Source organism: Notothenia rossii (genome assembly GCF_949606895.1).
Source record: "Notothenia rossii genome assembly, contig: scaffold_61, whole genome shotgun sequence".
Lineage (NCBI taxonomy): Eukaryota > Metazoa > Chordata > Actinopteri > Perciformes > Nototheniidae > Notothenia > Notothenia rossii.
The window spans coordinates 40,001-62,929 of NW_027639460.1; the positions used below are offsets into that span (position 1 = coordinate 40,001).

General features: G+C 41.4%; 1 protein-coding gene and 1 long non-coding RNA gene across 2 annotated transcripts in view; one reads left to right on the forward strand and one right to left on the reverse strand.

Annotated features, from left to right (window-relative positions):
- Positions 1-10,382, reverse strand: part of LOC307027831 — a 12,619-nt gene extending 2,237 nt beyond the window's left edge. Inside the window, exon 1 of the long non-coding RNA XR_013804773.1 lies at positions 10,097-10,382. This is a non-coding gene — a long non-coding RNA (uncharacterized lncRNA). The remainder of the gene's footprint in view (positions 1-10,096) is intronic.
- Positions 10,383-12,892: 2,510 nt separating this feature from the next.
- On the forward strand, positions 12,893-20,994 carry lgals3b (lectin, galactoside binding soluble 3b). Its single transcript, XM_079696168.1, has 7 exons — positions 12,893-12,957; positions 14,594-14,615; positions 16,534-16,603; positions 17,645-18,042; positions 19,220-19,308; positions 19,420-19,588; positions 20,305-20,994. The coding sequence occupies exons 2-7, from the start codon at positions 14,610-14,612 to the stop codon at positions 20,461-20,463; spliced, it is 891 nt and encodes a 296-aa protein (XP_079552294.1). The 5' UTR covers positions 12,893-12,957; positions 14,594-14,609; the 3' UTR covers positions 20,464-20,994.
- Positions 20,995-22,929: the final 1,935 nt, after the last annotated feature.

The following is a 22,929-nucleotide window of genomic DNA, read 5'->3' on the forward strand; positions in this document are numbered from 1 at the left end:
CCTCAAAGGAGTTTATGATAGCCACAGTTAGCTCGCTAGCAAGCAACGATCATTCGCGATGACAAATAAAAACAGGCTGCTCAACCAAGCCAATAAAATTGTGGTACGTCGGTTAAAATAATAAATAACAGATATTATTTGTATTATTGTTTGTATAGTGCTGATAGAAAGTCCCGTGAAATTCTGAAATCCCAAAGAAATGTCCGCTTTATTTTGATCAACTCACAATTATATCAGTTTGCATTTAACCTCGACTGTTTGAGCTTATTTTCTATTAAGTGAACATGGAATATCCAGACCCCGTGAACGTGACATGTCTTACAACAAGATTCAGCTTTAATTAATCACTTAATGTAGGAAAACAGCAGATTAAAAAACTGTTTAATCCTCTCAGTCTGCAGGTTTCATCTGTTTAATGGAGGACAATGAACACAAGATAATAACATGAAGTCTCATTAAAACATGTCTTCTTCTTCTTCTATTCTAAAAAAATATATATTCCTCCCGCAGTTCTACATCAATTACAGGTTCTGTTGTGATCATGAAATATTCACCGTGACCTTTTGTTCCTGCAGCTCTGATGAAACCCTTGTTATTGAAGTCATTTGTTCAGTGTGGGAGGAAACCCACAGATGTTATCAGAGCTGGATTCATCTCCAACATTTAACCTTTTACATTTCTGTGTGTGTTTAAATGTAGCTTTCTGAATGAGAGAAAGAAACACGTTTTCCACCTTTTCTGTTTCAGATGATGTTGTTTTAAGACATGGTTGTACTGCTGGGTGGATAAAGATGGACCTGTGTGTTTTTCAGGTCTGATGAGACGTCACTGAACTGGATGGAGACGAACGAGCTGCTGATTCTGAACGATTCACCGACCTCAGAGAGCTGATCCATCTCTATCCTCCTCACTGAGACACCACTTTGTGATTCTCCCACACAGCACTTTCTGAAATCTGACTGTATCCAGCAGGAGAGCACCAGAGGAGGGGCCGCTCTCCCAGGACGGACAGATGTGCAATAGATACTATAAGAAAATACACTTTGATCAGAACATCAAACACATCGTCCATCGCCAACTGAAAACCCACATGTTTAGCTTGCATTTCAACATAAATACAAATACATTGATGCACTTTAGCCCATAATAATGCACAAGCACTTAGAGTGGTTCGGCTGGTTGGAAGCAAACATGTCTGCATTTGTATTTTGTATTTGTGTCTTTGTTGTTTATTGCATTCATTTTTTGTCGCCTTGGAGGTTTGAAGGAATTCATCAGAACCTCATCGGAACCTGAAACGCTCTGACATTAGCCGCATTCACACCGCGGGACTTTCCCTGGTACTTTGGTTCTTTAGTTCCGTTAGTACCAATAATGTCGCGTTCACACCGCCGGGACTACTCAGCGCCGGGAACTCTTTTGGCCATTTTCAGTCCCTGCTAGAGAGGTGGTACGAACCTGGTGATAAAAGAGTGACAATTTCTATTCTATTGCTATTGGCTGGGCGAATTGCAAAACCACGCCCCGTTAGACTCTGAGCATCCGACGAGTGGGTCAAATCCCTAGTTGGCTGCAATAACCCAGTTACAAAGCTGTATAACATGAGCACAAAGACAACAAGCTCAGTGAACTCCATCATGTCTGAGGTCGGAAAGTAAACAAACGCCTCATGTACAGCGGGTGGGCTTTATACCCCCTCCCCCGTGTAGTTCTTCTTCTCTCGTTTTTTTTAAAACTCGCCGTGAAGTGGTTTTGCGGCCTGACAGTAAACCCAGAGAAGAAGAAGACGAAGTGACGTCAGCGTAATCTTGCCTCAGGGAAAGTACTGCGGTGTGAATGCGATTGGCACTAGCCCCCTGGCGGATTCAGTGCCGTGGTACTTTAGTGCCCTAAAGTACGGCAAGTCCTGCGGTGTGAAAGCGGCTATTGTTCTGCCGACTGTGTCCTTAGAGTATAATTGGACGCGTAAGGAGGGGTACATTTCATTCAGATGCAAAACCTTACGGGCGTCTTTTCCTTGTAATATCATGATTGCATTATCTTTTATAAATCAGATCTTGAGGCGATTTGCAGAGTTTGTGATTCTATCAGCGTTAGCGAACCCTTCTTTGTGAATTCACCCGTCAGTGTTTTCTGTCTCCTTTCCTCTTCCTGTCTCTCCTGCAGTTAATTTTCCCCTGCAGCTAAAATGTTTTTTCCTCATTTGCATTTCAAGACGCTGAGCTCATTTCACTAAAACACACACACACTCTGTGAATCCAGGAAAGTCAGATTTTACTGCTCTGTGCTGCCAATAAAACATTGACCTGCAGACGTTTTACTACAGGACAAACTGACAGGTCACTCTCTCTCTCACTCTGATTCTACCTCACGCTCTCTCGTCCATTCAGCTTTAACACAATATTGAATTATCAATATAATGTACTGTGTCTCTCTCTGCAGGAGCTCCATCTCAATATTGATGCCTCAGTGTGATTTACACATGGAGGAAATGAAGGCTGCAGACTTAAGAGCACTGGTGACTGATGCAGGTTTGAAATAAAGGTGAGAGATTGAAGCGTTTCATTACCTCCAATAACTGAACACCTGTAAATCTGCACCTGACGTATAAACAGAACCTTTTAAATCAGGTTCATGCAGCCGGTATGTATGCACCCCCGATACTGCAGCTGGCAGAGCAACCCCCATGTACACGTGTAGACGTACCTTTATTTACTGCATGATAACACACACACATACACACACACACACACTCACACACACACACACACTCACACACACACGCCTCGAGGCAGTAATCTCAGAGGTCAGTCTGATGTCATCACTGACATCGAGGATCACAACATAACTCACATCAACACCGACACACACCGAGTGTTTACTGCTGCAGGCTGCTAATGCAATCTGTGTGTGTGTGTGTGTGTGTGTGTGTGTGTGTGTGTGTGTGTGTGTGTGTGTGTGTGTGTGTGTGTGTGTGTGTGTGTGTGTGTGTGTGAGAGAGAGTGTGTCAGCTGTAACGTGTTCTCATGGAAACAGAAATGCTGTCACTAAACCTATAACGTACAATGTGTTCGGGGGGCTAGCCAATAGTAGCGTGTGTGTTACTTAGTGATGTCACTATGTAACACTATGACCTTTTACATTCACAGAACAATTAAAGAACACACCACAGGAAAGAGACCCGAAAAAGCTGAATAAGGCCTCTTCAATGAATGTTAAAAAACATCCGTAATCATAAAAATGTCAATTTCTGGATCTATATCGCTGTCACAGTAAATAGCTTCTCTGTCTGTCTGTCTGTCTGTCTGTCTGTCTGTCTGTCTGTCTGTCTGTCTGTCTGTCTGTCTGTCTGTCTGTCTGTCTGTCTGTCTGTCTGTCTGTCTGTCTGTCTGTCTGTCTGTCTGTCTGTCTGTCTGTCCGTCTGTCTGTCTGTCTGTCTCTGTCTGTCTGTCTGCCTGACTGTCTGTGATTATAATGAACACAGAATAATAAAATTGGACCCGCTGGATGAATAAAAAATGAATTATATTCCTCCTCCTTCTCCCCTCAGGTGAGAACAGGCTTAATTAAACGGTTCGTGGTCATTGTGTGTGTGTGTGTGTGTGTGTGTGTGTGTGTGTGTGTGTGTGTGTGTGTGTGTGTGTGTGTGTGTGTGTGTGTGTGTGTGTGTGTGTGTGTGTGTGTGTGTGTGTGTGTGTGTGTGTGTGTGTGTGTGTGTGTGTGTGTGTGTGTGTGTGTGTGTGTTAATCCAGCATGCTGTATTAAACACTGCCATCTCACACACATTTAATTGTCACTGCAGGCACTCAGTGGGAAAACTCACATTTTTATCCTGAACACACACACACACACACACACACACACACACACACACACACACACACACACACACACACACACACACACACACCCTCTTTCATTCTCTCTTTGTCTTAGTGTCTTAGTAATTGTCATTTAGGCATATTGAATATAATTATTTATAATGAGTTTTAGTTCAGCTATCAGCTTGTTAGCTTAGCTTAGCATAATGAATAGAAAGTAATACAAACAGCCATCCTGTGTGCTAAAGGATGAACGATAATTCCCTCTGTATCTGCAGCAGTTAATATTAAAGTGCTCAGATCATTATCAGACTTTTTGGGGGAATTATAAGACAATGGGCCCCTGGACACAGACATGCAAAAGGCCCTCCCCCTCTCCAAGAGCCAGACACAACCACACTGTTGCTTTGTGTGTCTGTCTGGTCGTTGTGTGTCTGTGTGGTCGTTGTGTGTGTCTGTGTGGTCGTTGTGTGTGTCTGTGTGGTCGTTGTGTGTTGCTGTGTGGTTGTTGTGTGTCTCTGTGTGTTCGTTGTTTGTCTCTGTTTGGTTGTTGTGTGTCTCTGTGTGTTCGTTGTGTGTCTCTGTGTGGTTGTTGTGTGTCTCTGTGTGGTCGTTGTGTGTCTCTGTGTGGTCGTTGTGTGTCTCTGTGTGGTCGTTGTGTTTCTCTGTGTGGTCGTTGTGTGTGTCTGTGTGGTCGTTGTGTGTCTCTGTGTGTTCGTTGTGTGTCTCTGTGTGGTTGTTGTGTGTCTCTGTGTGTTCGTTGTGTGTCTCTGTTTGGTTGTTGTGTGTCTCTGTGTGTTCGTTGTGTGTCTCTGTGTGGTTGTTGTGTGTCTCTGTGTGGTCGTTGTGTGTCTCTGTGTGGTCATTGTGTGTCTCTGTGTGGTCGTTGTGTGTCTCTGTGTGGTCGTTGTGTGTCTCTGTGTGGTTGTTGTGTGTCTCTGTGTGGTCGTTGTGTGTCTCTGTCTGGTCGTTGTGTGGCTCTGTGTGGTTGTTGTGTGTCTCTTTGTGGTCGTTGTATGTCGCTGTGTGGTCGTTGTGTGTCTCTTTGTGGTCATTGTGTGTCGCTGTGTGGTCATTGTGTTTCTCTGTGTGGTTGTTGTGTGTCGCTGTGTGGTCGTTGTGTGACTCTTTGTGGTCGTTGTGTGTCTCTGTCTGGTCGTTGTGTGTCTCTTTGTGGTCGTTGTATGTCGCTGTGTGGTCGTTGTGTTTCTCTCTGTGGTTGTTTTGTGTCTCTGTGTGGTCGTTGTGTGTCTCTGTGTGGTCGTTGTGTGTCTCTGTGTGGTCGTTGTGTGTCTCTGTGTGGTTGTTGTGTGTCTCTGTGTGGTCGTTGTGTGTCTCTGTGTGGTCGTTGTGTGTCTCTGTGTGGTCGTTGTGTGTCGCTGTGTGGTCGTTGTGTGTCTCTGTGTGGTCGTTGTGTGTCGCTGTGTGGTCGTTGTGTGTCTCTTTTTGGTCGTTGTGTGTCTCTGTGTGGTCATTGTGTGTCTCTGTGTGGTCGTTGTGTGTCTCTTTGTGGTCATTGTGTGTCTCTTTTTGGTCGTTGTGTGTCTCTGTGTGGTCGTTGTGTGTCTCTTTGTGGTCGTTGTGTGTCTCTGTGTGGTTGTTGTGTGTCGCTGTGTGGTCGTTGTGTGTCTCTGTGTGGTCGTTGTGTGTCTCTGTGTGGTCGTTGTGTGTCTCTTTGTGGTTGTTGTGTGTCGCTGTGTGGTCGTTGTGTGTCTCTGTTGTGGTCGTTGTGTGTCTCTTTGTGGTCGTTGTGTGTCGCTGTGTGGTCGTTGTGTGTCTCTGTGTGGTCGTTGTGTGTCTCTGTTGTGGTCGTTGTGTGTCTCTTTGTGGTCGTTGTATGTCGCTGTGTGGTCGTTGTGTGTCTCTGTGTGGTCGTTGTGTGTCTCTGTGTGGTCGTTGTGTGTCTCTTTGTGGTCGTTGTGTGTCTCTTTGTGGTCGTTGTATGTCGCTGTGTGGTCGTTGTGTTTCTCTGCGTGGTCGTTGTGTGTCGCTTTGTGGTCGTTGTGTGTCTCTTTGTGGTCGTTGTATGTCGCTGTGTGGTCGTTGTGTTTCTCTGCGTGGTAGTTGTGTGTCGCTTTGTGGTCGTTGTGTGTCTCTGTGTGGTTGTTGTGTGTCTCTGTGTGGTCGTTGTGTGTCTCTTTGTGGTCGTTGTGTTTCTCTTTGTGGTCGTTTTTTTTTGGGTTGTTTTCATTCTTTTTTTGTTGTTTTGTATATCTATGGTCATTTTGTGGTCATATTTATGTCGTGTTGTGTCTCTATAGTCTTGTAGTATCTTTCTTTTGTCTATTTATATCCCTAATTATTATTTTTGGTGTCATTTTGGGTCATTTTGTGTATCTTTGTAATCTTTTTTGGTCATTTCTAATTATTTTTAGTTTTGTTTGTCTGTCTTTGTGGTCGTTTGGGGTCATGTTAGGTTTTTTTGGTCATATTGTGCCTTTTTTTTCTCAAGTTTCTTTATTTTGTAGATGTATGTCTCTTGTTAATGTTCTGGTCTCATTTCGGTCATTTTGTGTTTTCTAGAGTCTCGTGTCTTGTGTTTTTTGTTCCTTTCGGTCACTTTGTGGTCATTTTGTGTCTCTTTTGTTTATCCTATTGCATCTTCTGCATCAGAATCAGTATCAGGAACATCTCTGTGGAGCAGCTGAGTCTGATGAGAGTTGAGTTGAGTTCACTGCTGGACTCTGTTTTTACTGTTTGTGGTTTCTACTGTAGCATCTGCTAAACTCATTTAGACACACACACACACACACACACACACACACACACACACACACACACACACACACACACACACACACACACACACACACACACACACACACACACACACACACACACACACACACACACACACACACAGTGACCTCAGCTGTCGGTCTGCTGGTGATTTAATAAAGCAATTTAATGAGAAAACGTTCATGAGCTTCAGATTTACGGTGGGAAGATCATGCTGTGTGATTACACAGAATGCATCAGGACATGAGCTAAATGATACGATGAAGACATGTGATTAAACCTTCACACACTCTCTTTAATCTCTACTTTTTCTCCTTATATTCTGAAATGAAGTAAGAAGATTTCTCGTTGGACAGGAATCAGCCTCTTTCTTTTGCAACATAATTAGTCACAAGTCAATACTTAGGAGGGGAATCAATCTAAAAACAGTCCCTTGTGGATGGTATCTTATTTATCCTTAACCATTTATGTTATCTTTCCCATTATAGGAGGAGATATCATTGCCTTCATGCTAGCCCCGGCTTCCAAGGTGAAATCTAGTCAGTGTTTCACTATTAAGCTCTTATCTAAATGTGAATTTCAATCCTCCTGTTTCATGCACATTTTTAATTTTTTTTACGGAGGATTGCATGCGCTGATTGTCTGAGTAAATCTTTAAAAGATTACAAAAAAAAGTCTATATTCTTTGCTGAAAAGTTGGTTAAGTTAGATGACTGAAATATGGTCTGTCTTTAGCCAGCTTTAGCTTAGCGGTGGTGTCGTGAAGTCATGTGACCGTGCTGTAGTTCCTTTATAGCCCAACATTAGCCTCCTTTAGCTTAGCGGTGGTGACGTGAAGTCATGTGATCGTGCTGTAGTTCCTTCATAGTCCAACATTAGCCTCCTTTAGCTTAGCGGTGGTGACATGAAGTCATGTGACCGTGCTGTAGTTCCTTTATAGCCCAACATTAGCCACCTTTAGCTTAGCGGTGGTGACGTGAAGTCATGTGACCGTGCTGTAGTTCCTTTATAGCCCAACATTAGCCTCCTTTAGCTTAGCGGTGGTGACATGAAGTCATGTGACCGTGCTGTAGTTCCTTTATAGCCCAACATTAGCCACCTTTAGATTAGCGGTGGTGACGTGAAGTCATGTGACCGTGCTGTAGTTCCTTTATAGCCCAACATTAGCCTCCTTTAGCTTAGCGGTGGTGACGTGAAGTCATGTGACCGTGCTGTAGTTCCTTTATAGCCCAACATTAGCCTCCTTTAGCTTAGCGGTGGTGACGTGAAGTCATGTGACCGTGCTGTAGTTCCTTTATAGCCTTACGTTAGCTTTATACTCCGGGTGATTTAATTTAGACAGTTGTGAAGTCTGTAGAAGAAGCAGAGGTTTGTTGGTTCAGCTCTGACAGGATAAACATTCCTCAGAATCAGAGCGAGCTGCAGATCTCAGATCAGACGATAAGATCTGTGTCCTGTTCACTCAGCTTCCCTTTGTTTTGGAAGAAAGACAGAATATTATCTGCGGCTGATCTCTTCTCTCGTCAGACTCTCACTGAGCGTGTGCGAACAGCTCGCTGCGATGATGACACTGATCTCCACGGGTTGTTGGTTTGTCTTTCCGCTGTTGATGCCTGTATTGCAGACATGTGACCATGGAGGGATTACTGAATGTGCCAACTGGGCTGAAACCCAGGGGCCAAGGGGGTCAGGGGCCCCTCAGTGTAGAGCCTCTTTTTGAAGTGACTCTTTACATGTCTTATTGGGCAAATGAAACCACAAAGACACACTAAACAACCGCAAAGAGATTTAAAACCACTACAATGTGTCATAAAACCACCAGAAAGAATCATGCAACAACCACTTATAAACGTTAACTAACCACAATAAAGAGACAATAAATAATAACAACACACTAAACCACCGCACTGAGACATAAAACCACCAAAATCACAAATAAAACCATCAAATAAAGACATTCAATAATATCAACACACTTAACCACCACAAAGAGATGTAATTCAACCACAAAGACACGGAAAAAAAACAATATAGAAATATATTTCCGAGTTTAAATTAGGACAAGTGTCTAAATGAGACGACTCAGAAGCATCACACCCAACATTAGCCACCTTTAGCTTAGCGGTGGTGACGTGAAGTCATGTGACCGTGCTGTAGTTCCTTTATAGCCCAACATTAGCCTCCTTTAGCTTAGCGGTGGTGACGTGAAGTCATGTGACCGTGCTGTAGTTCCTTTATAGCCCAACATTAGCCACCTTTAGCTTAGCGGTGGTGACGTGAAGTCATGTGACCGTGCTGTAGTTCCTTTATAGCCCAACATTAGCCACCTTTAGCTTAGAGGTAGTGACGTGAAGTCATGTGACCGTGATGTAGTTCCTTTATAGCCCAACATTAGCCTCCTTTAGCTTAGCGGTGGTGACGTGAAGTCATGTGACCGTGCTGTAGTTCCTTTATAGCCCAACATTAGCCTCCTTTAGCTTAGCGGTGGTGACGTGAAGTCATGTGACCGTGCTGTAGTTCCTTTATAGCCCAACATTAGCCACCTTTAGCTTAGCGGTGGTGACGTGAAGTCATGTGACCGAGCTGTATAGTTCCTTTATAGCCCAACATTAGCTTTGTACTATACAAATCATAAAGTGGTGTTAATATGTGGAGATTATCCTGCTGAACTAAACGTGTAGAATCATAAAGGTTTGTTTGACACAAATTTTTATTTTTAAATTAATCCAAAATCCCATGTATTTTTGTTGAGGGAGCCCTTATGCTAACTTCAGGGTCACAACTAGAAGGAAAGTGGAACATTTAAATCACAACCCTCTAACCTACATTGCTCCAACACACACACACACACACACACACACACACACACACACACACACACACAGAGAGAGAGCAGCCCCCCCTCTTACTGTCGCCTGTTTGGGTCTCTGCTCTCTTGTTGAACTTTTTTTGTGTCGAGGTCAGCAGCTCAGCTCGGATTATCCCAGTCTGCAGGCGGCTAAAGTATATACTGTTCATACTGTAACACACACACACACACACACACACACACACACACACACACACGCACACACACACACACACACACACACACACACACACACACACACACACACACACACTCACTCTTCTCTGAGCTCAGACTGCAGAAGGATCAGACTCTGAGAGGTCCTGTTTTAAGCGTTCAAACACACCTATTACAGTCTACAGAAGCCAACACAGATATATACCTAATAGATATGCTAAACATAAAATAAAAATACCTTTAATTCATGACCAACTCATTCTGTTAGTATGATATATTTAAAATATTTGTCTTACTTATTTTTTTGTATTTCTTTAAACAAGTTTCTCTCTTGTATATCAATAATGATTATTAATATCTTTAAATCAGCTAATTATGAAATGACTGGTTTGAACTCCTCTAAATGGAAACATAATGTGGCGATATATATATTACACTTCATACATATATAATATTTATTACACATACGGTCAGTATGTAACACTGGAGGAACTAAAGAGTTAAATCTTACCTCCGATCAGATTATTTTACAGACAAATTTCCTGGCTGGATTTGGTTTGTTGATTCAGCTGCTTTAACATTAAACCTCAATTTGGTTTCTTAATGTGAAAACCAGAACCGGAAGTGTGATATTTGTCCGCAGCTCCACAGCGCCCCCTGCTGTCTGTCTGCAGCTCTGCACTATGAGAGCCTGCAGTGGCTCTGCTGCCCCCTGCTGTCTGTCTGCAGCTCTGCACTGTGAGAACCTGCAGTGGCTCTGCTGCCCCCTGCTGTCTGTCTGCAGCTCTGCACTGTGAGAACCTGCAGTGGCTCTGCTGCCCCCTGCCCCCTGCCTGCAGCTCTGCACTGTGAGAACCTGCAGTGGCTCTGCTGCCCCCTGCTGTCTGTCTGCAGCTCTGCACTGTGAGAGCCTGCAGTGGCTCTGCTGCCCCCTGCTGTCTGTCTGCAGCTCTGCACTGTGAGAACCTGCAGTGGCTCTGCTGCCCCCTGCTGGACCATACAGGGAAGCAAAGATTAAAAGTTTTCATGCACATTATATTTACAATGTAGTTGTTGGTAGAGAGAGATCTTGTACTTGAGTAAAAGTAGAAGTACTCAGATCTTGTACTTGAGCAAAAGTAGAAGTACTCAGATCTTGTACTTGAGTAAAAGTAGAATTACCAGAGTGTAGGAATACTCTGTTACAGTAAAAGTCCTGCATTCAATATGTTACTCAAGTAAAAGTAAAAAAGTATTAGAATTAGTATCAGTTTATATTTGATATCCTTTTTTTTTTACTGTAACTGTGGTAAACGAAGGATTTGGATTTTAAATTGTCAATAGGGGGCAGAACACTCAGTCATCTTCATTTCATTAACCATGAACCAGACAACACAACACACACACACACACACACACACACACACACACACACACACACACACACACACACACACACACACACACACACACACACACACACACACACACACACACACACACACACACACACTCACACACACACACACAGTCACACAAACCGCAGGCCATGAGTCACCGGTGACTGTATGAAAAGGATTCCTGTTTTACTGGAAGATTTTCTCTGTGTGTGTGGGTGTGTGTGTGTGTGTGTGTGTGTGTGTGTGTGTGTGTGTGTGTGTGTGTGTGTGTGTGTGTGTGTGTGTGTGTGTGTGTGTGTGTGTGTGTGTGTGTGTGTGTGTGTGTGTGTGTGTGTGTGTGTGTGTGTGTGTGTATATCACACTGTCAGAGGTGATGCTGATCATTAAGAAATCTAAATTTGATACAGCTCCCTGCAAACACAGGGTAGGTTATTCAAACTTTGTTTTGTTCACTTTTGAATTCTTATATAATATGGCCAATGTATCATATTTTGTATATATTTATTATGTGGTTATATGTTTATACATTTTTTAAATGAAGTATGATGATATATAAAAAAGTTAGATACGCCATTACAAAATGTTTTGTGATTATTGTTATTAATACTGTCCATTAAAGAGTCCTCTCCTGCTGATGTTCAGGTGTATATCAGTATGTAGTGTCTCTACTTTAAAGAGTCCTCTCCTGATGATGTTCAGGTGTATATCAGTATGTAGTGTCTCTACTTTAAAGAGTCCTCTCCTGCTGATGTTCAGGTGTATATCAGTATGTAGTGTCTCTACTTTAAAGAGTCCTCTCCTGCTGATGTTCAGGTGTATATCAGTATATAGTGTCTCTACTTTAAAGAGTCCTCTCCTGCTGATGTTCAGGTGTATATCAGTGTGTAGTGTCTCTACTTTAAAGAGTCCTCTCCTGCTGATGTTCAGGTGTATATCAGTATGTAGTGTCTCTACTTTAAAGAGTCCTCTCCTGCTGATGTTCAGGTGTATATCAGTATGTAGTGTCTCTACTTTAAAGAGTCCTCTCCTGCTGATGTTCAGGTGTATATCAGTATATAGTGTCTCTACTTTAAAGAGTCCTCTCCTGCTGATGTTCAGGTGTATATCAGTATGTAGTGTCTCTACTTTAAAGAGTCCTCTCCTGCTGATGTTCAGGTGTATATCAGTATGTAGTGTCTCTACTTTAAAGAGTCCTCTCCTGCTGATGTTCAGGTGTATATCAGTATGTAGTGTCTCTACTGGGACATGTCTCCATGCTTTAATGTTCAAAAAGGGTTATGAGACATGTGTAATAACACTGATGTTAGTCTTTGCAGACCATTTACATGCAACTATTTAACACACCATAGGAAAGGTAAAACCCTTAAAGCAGAATAGTGCTTCTTTAAATCATTAGGAATATATATGAGAGTTAAAAACTATGATTATGAAGCAAACATGGGTGTCATAGAGAGTGTTCACTATATATTATATCTAATTATATCTAATTATTACAGAGTGGGTTACAGAGTGAAACCTGATCCATCTAAACAGTATAGCCTTGTGAATGTTGAGTGTGTTTGAAACTCCTAAAACATCAAAGAAATGAAAAGGTGAACAAAAATCCTCCCTGTAAGGAAACACTTAGGTTAATCTGCTTGTTGGTTACCACGGCAACACATAATATATGAAGTATATATAGCCTATCAATGATCTCGCCCTCAAGTGTCCGTGGGTGGGGAAAAAGGAAAAACCTGTTCTGAAACAAACAAAAAAATAAAATAAAGTTGACATGGCAACATTCCCAAACACCCCCCCCCCCCTTGCACACACACACACACACACACACACACACACACACACACACACACACACACACACACACACACACACACACACACACACACACACACTGTTTGTGAGGGTGTGGTCTGTGAGGACAGGGTGAGGCTCGGGACTTAAAAACTCTCCCGGTGTTTCACACACACTGTCGGTCTCTGTGCAGCTGCCTCAGGTAAACTCAGGTACGTCTTATACTTTGTATTAATTCACCCTTTGTGTCTGGTCTGTTCTTCTTCATCTTCCTCTGACGATGTTTTAAAACCACTAAGAAGATGCAGGAAGTAAATCTGAAACCTGAAACTTCTCGTGAAAACCAAAAAAATGTAGTGTTGTTTTCTGCCTACTTCCTTAACACTGAAGAAGAAAAACGTTTTCAGTGGATAGAAATGGTGTATGGTGTTGTTGTCTTGCTCATTTGATGTACAATGATGTACAGATCATATTTCACTTGTTTACTTGCTGAGTTTAAAAAAAGAATTGTTGCCTTAACCGACCGGCCCACTTCCGTACCACTAGTTAATTGTCAACGGGGGGCCGGAGGGTGGAGGGGGTGCTGCTGTGACTTATCGGCCCATCGGTAGAAGTCAACAGCTTAAAGTTAACTGATTTTAAAACCTAAATGAAGTCAAAGTATTTGAGTATTAACATCAAAATGTACTTCAAGTAGCCTACCTAAAGTAGATGTACTTCAATGTTCAGCCAAACATTCAGTTTTTGTGTTTTGCTATTATATACGGGTTGTTTTTCTTTTAATTATATCATGATTTTTTAAAATATTGATTGATGTGATGCATATCAATGCTGCAGTTTAGTGTACAAGTAACAGCAACATAAAAATACTAGAGTAATGTACCGCAAATTAAATACAGTTGATGCAAAAACAATTACTGATGAGAGAGTCTGCTGACATTTAGAGGAAGCAAACAGTAAACGCTGCTCTGTGGATCGCGTGTCGTGTGGTCTCTGTGTGTGTGGGCGTGCGCGTGTGTGTGTGACTCCACCTCCAACACCACAGAAACCAGAGCTTCAGATTCTTTACTGAATTAAAAGTAGACCTACTAATACCACACTGTGGAAACACTTTGACAAGTAAAAGTAGGTAGCCAAAGTATAATCAGTAAAAAAAAAAAAGCATCCCCTTTTGCTGTTAAGCTATATTATATTATATCATTGATAAATACGTTTATTACATTATTATTACAAAGCAGGATTTTAGTTGGTTGAGGTGCAGCTAGTTTTGAGCTATTATCTATTTAATATTATTGAGGATTATGTATAATTTATAATTTAATGTTTATTTATTTACTTCTCATTGTTATTATTATGTATGTATTTTATTTTTTTAAGTTTACGTCATTATAATTTGTATTATTATTATTTATTGAAATGATTTAAGTCAGATTAGTTATGCAGCAGTTAAATAATTAAAACACTAGTTTTACAAAGAAGAATTGCCACATGAGTGTCTGTGAAATTTCAGAAAATACAGGAATTTTAAGTGCAAAGGTTGTTTTGTGTAAAACAGGAAATATTGCATTTTATAGTCAAGCGTCAGGCTGAAATATGAATAGGAAAGCTGGAGGCTAAACTTTAATACTGTTAGAGGTTTGTACTACAAATAAAGCAGAACTCATTAAAGAGCTTAGTATTTGACATGTTAGGAATATGTAGTTTCTTAAACTCCTTCACACAGTAGGAGGAAGAGGAGGAAGATGAGTTTCAGGTTTCTCCATGTTGGGACTCGCCCACCACACCCTCAGACATTGTTTTCTTTTCCTGTCATTTTCAAATGTTTCTTTGTGTTTCAGATCACAGTCGAGCAACATGAATGTGAGTCTGAGTTTCATCCCTCACCTGAATCCTAAATGTGATTTAATGTTTACCGCTGTGTCGCATGTGTTCATTTAGATATCTAAACCAGACTAAAATAAAGCACATTACATCCCTAAAGTAAAGAAAGGGCAGGTTTTATTGCAAAATTAAGTTAATGTTTAATATCACTGTGTAGAAAATCATTACCCGACTTAAATTAGGTCACACTGTTGCTTATCCTAGTCAGAAATTAGCCCTTTAACTTTTCCCTTTAGGCCTTCTATGACAGTCACTCCCCTTAAATTGTTATTATGAGCCTAAACAATGAGCATTGCTATTGTTGGTTCAGCTGTCGAGCAGCTTGTCGAGGTTTCTAATGACGTGCAATGATTGCAACAAAGGCAGGTTGGCTAATAGAGTAGTGCACTGAAGTTAGCATCACAAGCACTCCCTCCACAAAAAGCCAATGGGATTTTTCCATTGGATTTCAAAATTGCCCTATATATTACTATAAAGGAACTACAGCACGATCACATCACCACCGCTAAGCTAAAGGTGGCTAATGTTGGGCTATAAAGGAACTACAGCACGGTCACATGACTTCACGTCACCACCGCTAAGCTAAAGGTGGCTAATGTTGGGCTATAAAGGAACTACAGCACGGTCACATGACTTCACATCACCACCGCTAAGCTAAAGGTGGCTAATGTTGGGCTATAAAGGAACTACAGCACGGTCACATGACTTCACTTCACCACTGCTAAGCTAAAGGAGGCTAATATTGGGCTATAAAGGAACTACAGCACGGTCACATGACTTCACTTCACCACTGCTAAGCTAAAGGTGGCTAATGTTGGGCTATAAAGGAACTACAGCACGGTCACATGACTTCACGTCACCACCGCTAAGCTAAAGGTGGCTAATGTTGGGCTATAAAGGAACTACAGCACGGTCACATGACTTCACTTCACCACTGCTAAGCTAAAGGTGGCTAATGTTGGGCTATAAAGGAACTACAGCACGGTCACAGGACTTCACGTCACCACCGCTAAGCTAAAGGAGGCTAATATTGGGCTATAAAGGAACTACAGCACGGTCACATGACTTCACTTCACCACCGCTAAGCTAAAGGCAGCTAATGTTCGCAACCGCTGCTTTTTAGACACGTAGAAGCTTCAGACATTCACCAGTGGGTATTAACTGACATATTGTACGTTGTAGAACAAAATGTAAAAAAAATATTTAGCTTGTGTTGATCACAGACTTTATTTCAGGCAACCAAAATCACATTAAAAAAGGCATTGACTTCAAGACGAGGGAACAGGAAGTGGTAAATGCTGACTAATTTCTGGGTTTTAGGAGTAATTCCTGTAGGCTACCATTCTTTTGCAGTCCTACAACAATGATACCCACATATACCTAATTATTTGTCAGAGCATTTGATTTATTAAGGATAATTTCAAGAAATATAAAACATTTGTGACCAACCCTAGCTTTAACAGCAATGACCTTGTTCAGTTAGCTAAGATCATAGTTCTACTGTATACTATGAAACTGACCCAGTACAGACACTGTAGGTTGTGTTTGCCTAGTGTGTGTGTGTGTGTGTATGTTAAGAATTTAAATAGGGAGGCATTCATCTCTTAAACCAACACCTACATACGGAACATTCCTGATGAGTCTGTCACCAACACACCCTGAAGTCTGCACACACCCTGAAACACACTGTGCTGCGTTCAGGTGCAGCTCTGAAACATTTGTTTTTATGTGTTTGTTGGTGATGGGAAATACGGCTCTTTAAAGACAGCTGGATGTTATGGTTCTGTTTGTTGTTTTTACTATTTTTAACTGCAATATAATTGGGCTAATGATATGGTAATAGTTGGGTCGGTTTCAAACGTAGACATCCCCTGATTTCCTTTTTCTATCTCTGCAGCTGGGAGACGCCCTCGGTGATTGGCCCGCTGGTGGGGGCAACAACCCGCCCACCAATCCCTCCTGGCCAGGTAAGAATGCCATCATCATTACACATACTTACATACTTATTTTTCAATATTATTAATGGTATGAAGCCCCTGTGTGGAACAGTGTTATGTGATTGAGGGCTGCGCCATTAATCGTCCTTTTATTGAATTGTATTGAATTCGCAATAGATTCGATTATATTCAACTTTATTGTCATTGCACAGAGTACAACGAAATACAATTTGCATCCAACCAGCAAATTAGTTTTCGATTAATTTACATAACAGTACAAAGAATTTGTCCAACACTTCAGATTCTTGGGGACACAGAATCATGCTAATTACTTGCTCAACTTCAAATATTTCCGCTTGCATAGACTGAATTCCTTCCTCTTTTTACAACTTTAATCCTGGAGTTTTTCCCCAGTATATTACCCCTGTCTCTAGTTCAGATGGATGTAAAAAAAAAAAAAGAGTATATCAATGAGTGTTGATGTAAGAGATAATGTGCAGCGAGGGGTGTTTTTTTCCCCATATTGACCAAGTCGCTGCACATTATCCCGCTTATTACACGACCAAATACTAAACAAACTATCGGCTCGACTCCCAATATTAAAAGTAATGATGTTATTGAGTTAGAAATCATCGTATTTCTTCAGCTAAGAAAAGAAAAACTCTGTTCCGGTGCGCACCGATGGCTGGAACTGCGACGACAACAACTTTACGGCAGCACTGTCCAAATCTGTTTACAGTTTCTGATCCACTAAAACGTCCTTAACCTCTAAAGAGCCTTTACCTTTTCCCTTTCTCTTTCTTGATCCTCCTTAGCAACGGCCAAAATAGTCCATGACAGCGGTCTGTACTACGGTATTAACAACGTGTCACATGTTCTGAAGTGAGCAATCGGAAGCGGAAGTATACGATTTAGCCGTGTAATAAATTGTTTTAATCCAACCACCAGGATTCGCCAAAATCCAAAAATCCAATCCAACAGAACAGATTAATAAAAACAGAGAAGTCTGCAATTAAAAACAGTGTAAACCACATTCAAGTCAACTTACTCCCAACCGCATCTGGCCTGCAGCTGCAGGTGGAGGAGGAGCCGGAGGTGCCTGGCCTGGAGGTCCCGCACCAGCTGCAGGTGGAGGTGCCTGGCCTGCAGGTCCAGCTGCAGGTGGAGGTGCCTGGCCTGCAGGTCCCGCTGCAGGTGCCTGGCCTGCAGGTCCCGCTGCAGGTGGAGGTGCCTGGCCTGCAGGTCCCGCTCCCGCTGCTGGTGGCTGGCCTGCAGGTCCCGCTCCCGCTGCAGGTGGAGGTGCCTGGCCTGGACCCCAACCTGGAGGTCAACCTGGGGGTGGAGGTGCCTGGCCTGGACCCCAACCTGGAGGTCAAATGCCCAGCCAGCCAAGCCAACCTGGCTGGCCGTCTCCTTCACCTGGACCTGGACCTGGACCTGGACCTGGCTATGCCCCCCAACAGAGTCTGGTGAGACAGAACAAGAGATTAATCACGGAACAATTGTGGGGAGTGGATGGATGGAGCCTGAGGGATTGTTGGATGGATGGATGGATGAACAACGATGGATGAATTGGAAGGAATTTTTGATTGGATGGATCGATGTTTGATGGATGAATGGACGTATTGATGAAGGATGGAAGGATTGGATGGATAACTGGGGGGATTATTGGACGGATGGATCGATTACCGATTACTTTAGTGGATGGATGGATGGATATCCGAATATTTGGATGGATTGTTGTTGGATGGTTGGCTGGATGGATGATGGATGGATGGGTAAATTGGAGGGATTATTTGATGGACGGATTGATTACCTATTACTTGGGTGAATGAATTGATGGATTGGAGGGATAGATGGATGATGGATTGATGGATGGATGAATTGGAGGGATGGGTGGATAGATTGATGATGGATGGATGGATGGATGAATTGGAGGGATAGATGGATTGATGGATGGATGGCTAAATTAGAGGGATTATTGGATAGATGGATGGATGAACATCCTGTGACATGTTTACATGGCTTAATGTTCAAAACGTACTTTAATTAGATGAATTGGAAGGATATTTTTATTGATGGATGATTGGGTGGATTGTTGTTCAATGGATCGTTGTTTGATGGATGAATGGACGTATAGATGAAGGATGGAAGGATTGGATGGATAACTGGGGGGATGATTGGACGGATGGATTGATGTCCGAATATTTGGGTGGATTGTTGTTGGATGGTTGGCTGGATGTAAAATTGATGGATGGGTAAATTGGAGAGATTATTGGATGGATGGATTTTGCTGAATGTTTGATGGATGAATGGACAGTTGGATGAAGTATTGAAGGATAGATGGATAATTGGGGGGGATTATTGGATGGATACATTGAAGGGATTTTGGGTGGTTTGGTGAACTGATGGACAGACGGATGGATAGATGGACTGTTGTTGGATGGGTGAAAGGATAATGGATGGTTATCAGATTATTTTTTGGTGGATTGTCGGAGGAATAAATGATGGATGGATGGTTGAATCAATAAATCGATTAACCCATGGATTGTTATTGATGAATTTGTGGGGATTCTTGGATGAATGAATAGTTGATGGATGGATAATCCATTGTTCATGGAAATTAAATCTGTTTCCTGTTTACAGAAGGTTCCATACAGCATGACTCTGCCCGGTGGAGTTCATGACAAAATGCTCATCACCATCGCTGGAACCATCAAATCAAATGCTGACAAGTCAGTATCAACTCTTTAAAATGAACAACAAATGGATGGATACATGACTTCACTGTATAACACTGCAATACGTTTAAAGATTTTGAGTTGATGGTCTCTGTTGTTTTCCAGGTTCGCAGTTGATTTAAAAACACCCACCGATCTGGCCTTCCACTTCAACCCTCGCTTCAATGAGGACGGCAAGAAGGTGATCGTCAGAAACAGCTGCATCAGCAAGAATTGGGGGAAAGAGGAGAGAGATCTGCAGAACTTCCCCTTCCAACAAGGGAAGCCATTCGAGGTCCAATATTTAATTTATACTAACAACACTTGTAGTATTGGTACTTGTTTTTAATAGCATTCACAAACGTTAGGTACGACCGTTTTTCACCTCATGAAACTTGTGTGGTTACGGCTGCCGGGATATTTTTGGGAGTAGTTCGCTACTTGCAACTACAATAGTTACAATAAGTTAGAAACTTTTCTTTCATAACAGCAGCTCCATTTGCAATATCAACAAGGAAAAATGGATAAGACAAGAAACAAGAAAACAGACATTTAACATAACTTTAAAATCACTGAGTACAAGATTTTCAATACTTTTAATTGTTCATTTGAACTGGGATTTAATTTACATTTTAAATCATGCTACCCTGTATTTCAGATTTGACGGCAACAATTCCTATTGGATGTTAAGGACATGGTTGGGGTCAGAAGCAATGTTGTTTTCAAGCCTCTAGATTTTCTATTTTGATAGGCTGATAACCAGTCGCCAATGGGAGTACTTCTTCCAGTTAGATGAGGCGCTTACCTCCAAAGACACCACATACCTTAGCAATGTAAATTTCAGCCATTAACTATGACAGAAATGACCTTCCTTTTAGGTACTGATGTTTAGTATTAGAGCTCCGAGTGTCGACAGATGAGCTGTCGGACCAAATACACAGTAAAGTGGGGTTTAAGGGTTTATCTGTGAAAAAGCAAGTTGATGATGATTTTGTGGATTTTCCTTTGCAGATGAAGATCTTGTGCACCAACAAAGAGTTTAAGGTCGCCGTGAACAACTCTCATGTCCTGGCTTTTCATCACCGGGTCAGCAACCTCAGATCCATCAATACGCTCAACATACACCGCGACGTCACCCTGTCCAAGGTCAACGTGGAGAACATGCCATGAAGCAGATAACTCAGATCAAGACATCTACTTGGGACCCACCAGAGCTATAATGGGGATCCTCAGTAGATCTACAGAAGCTTGTCAGTTAATCCAAAATAAATGTTAAATATATTTGTAGATGGTTATTGGTCAAATGTTCTTTTAAACATAAAACATCAACAGAAGGTTCTCAGTGTTTCTTGTATTAGTTTGTATTCCTGTATAACACTATACATTAGTATTGACAATATAAATCAAGTGTTCAACATACATTTGTTGGCCTTTGTGTCTGTTTCTATCTGTTACCCTGACCCCTGCTGGCACCATCAGTACTACAAAAAGGGTTAGATTAGAACAGGATTTGCTCCAGTAAACCTACATAAAAATACATCTTTTATTCTAAATAAACAATCTTTAGAGGCATTTAAAATAGACTCTCTGTGTTTATATGTGTGTGTTACTTTTGTATGAATAACATCGCAGTGCCCAAGTCACAGAAGAACACTCAGTGATGATCCTGGTTTGGTTAAAATAATAAACTGATTTATCAAAGTTGTTGGACCCATTATTTACAATTTAAAAAGGCATGAACGTCAATGTACATCCAAAGATATTGACACATTATTCTTCCTTGTTAAAACCAGCCACCTGGTTCATACCTCAGCAAATCTGAAGAGGAAAAGAGTGGTCATTCTCAAGTTATGGGCTTTTTGGTCACCTTTCCCGTATTCGGCCTGGTCTAATCTGGCTCTTATTCAGGGATTGGGGTAGTTCTAAAGAACAACCAAAAAAAGATTTTTTCCCCCAAAATAAAATTTCACAACAATCAATTTCATTAATGGGAGACCCCAAAGATAAAAAAAATCATTGTTGTGTTTTGTTCTACCTCGGGTAGGGGTATCTCGAAATCTGGGGGCCCTTCCTGCGAGACTACAATGCACGTAGAAAGCCGACAAATGGGTGGTACATTCAGGTGTGTTAAGTGTGTGTAATAAGAATGTCAGTTTGGAATCTGTGGCTTTTAATAAACTAACTGCTAACTCACATGTTGCCCCACGATATGTGCTACATGAGAGAAAGACACACAGTAGGCCGTTTGTTTAGCTTTTTTGTGGTGTTGTATTGTCCTATTGTGTCTTTACAGTTTTTTTTTCTCCATGGTATTTTTGAATCTATGTGTGGTTGTTCTCTGTCTCTTTGTGGTCATTTGTGTCTCTAGTCTTTATGGTATATTTCTGAGGTGTGATGGTTAATTTGGGTTTTTGTGGTGGTTTTAAAGCTCTTTTTGTTACTTACTTTACTGTTACTGTGTCTCTTTGTGGTCATTTCTAGGTCTTCTTTGGTTGTTCTATTTCAGGTGTTTTTATGTCTCTTTGTGGTATTTTTGTATCTCTATGTCTCTTTTTTGCATCTCTTCGTTATTGTTTCTTCCTTGTTGGCACATGGTTCAAATTCCACAGCCAAAAACCAAAGGGATCCCTGACTCTTTGGACCCCTGAGCCTGTTCAGTCATCTTTCCGTGTGTGCAGCTGTACTCCCCAGCAGCTTGAAACACAGGCAGAGGTGGAAAATAGTTATGCTGGAGGGTCAAACTGCCACCAGAGGGCGACACTGAAACACATATTGCTGCAAGTATCCAGGTTCCTATTAACTATGTTCAGAGGAAGAGGAGGAACAGAAGAGGTGGAGAAGGGAAGAAGAAGAAGAATTTATTTAAATAAGAAAATAGTCAGTTTTGTTCAAATCTGATCCGCATCATTTCAGTCAGACTGATCAAAAAAAAAGTGTCCTGGTCTTGCCCTTTGACCCCTAATGATCCCGTTTTTCCGGTTCTGCAGGTTGTGTCTGATGTATTTTTTATAATGGAAACCTGCAGCAGGTTTTGTTGCTGTTGTTGAAATTCAACCCGACTCAAAGATCTATTATTAATCAAGCAGAGGTCTTCCTCCTCTCTTTTGCTGTGAACCAAAAAAACTTATGTCACAAACCTTTAGAAATACATGCTGGGTCAATAAGCTTCATTCAACTTTTATTTTGTAAAATATGTTATTCATTATTATATTAGACACAAATAAATAAAACGTTTCTTCCTGTTTGAGAAATTTTGTACATTAAGAATTTGAGATTTATGATCATGCATGCAAATTAAGTCCATTTTGTTGTGTTGTTGAATGTTGTTGTTTATTTGTTATGCATTTTCTTCCCCCAAAAGTCATTGCACTACTTGCAGTACAAAGGAGTTAAAAACAAACAAAATGCAGACAAAATGAATAATGAATACCAAGGTGTAAACAAGTAAAACAAAGAAAAATGTTATTCTGTACATTGTGTTGTTATACATTATGCCAGAACTCTTAAAATGAATAAATCCCTCTTAAATGGTGTACTTTTCCTCCACTACATGTATTTAATACCTTTTGTTACTTTAAAGATGTGGATGAATGATGTGAAATATAATCAAGTGTTAAATCAGACTTTAGTTCCACC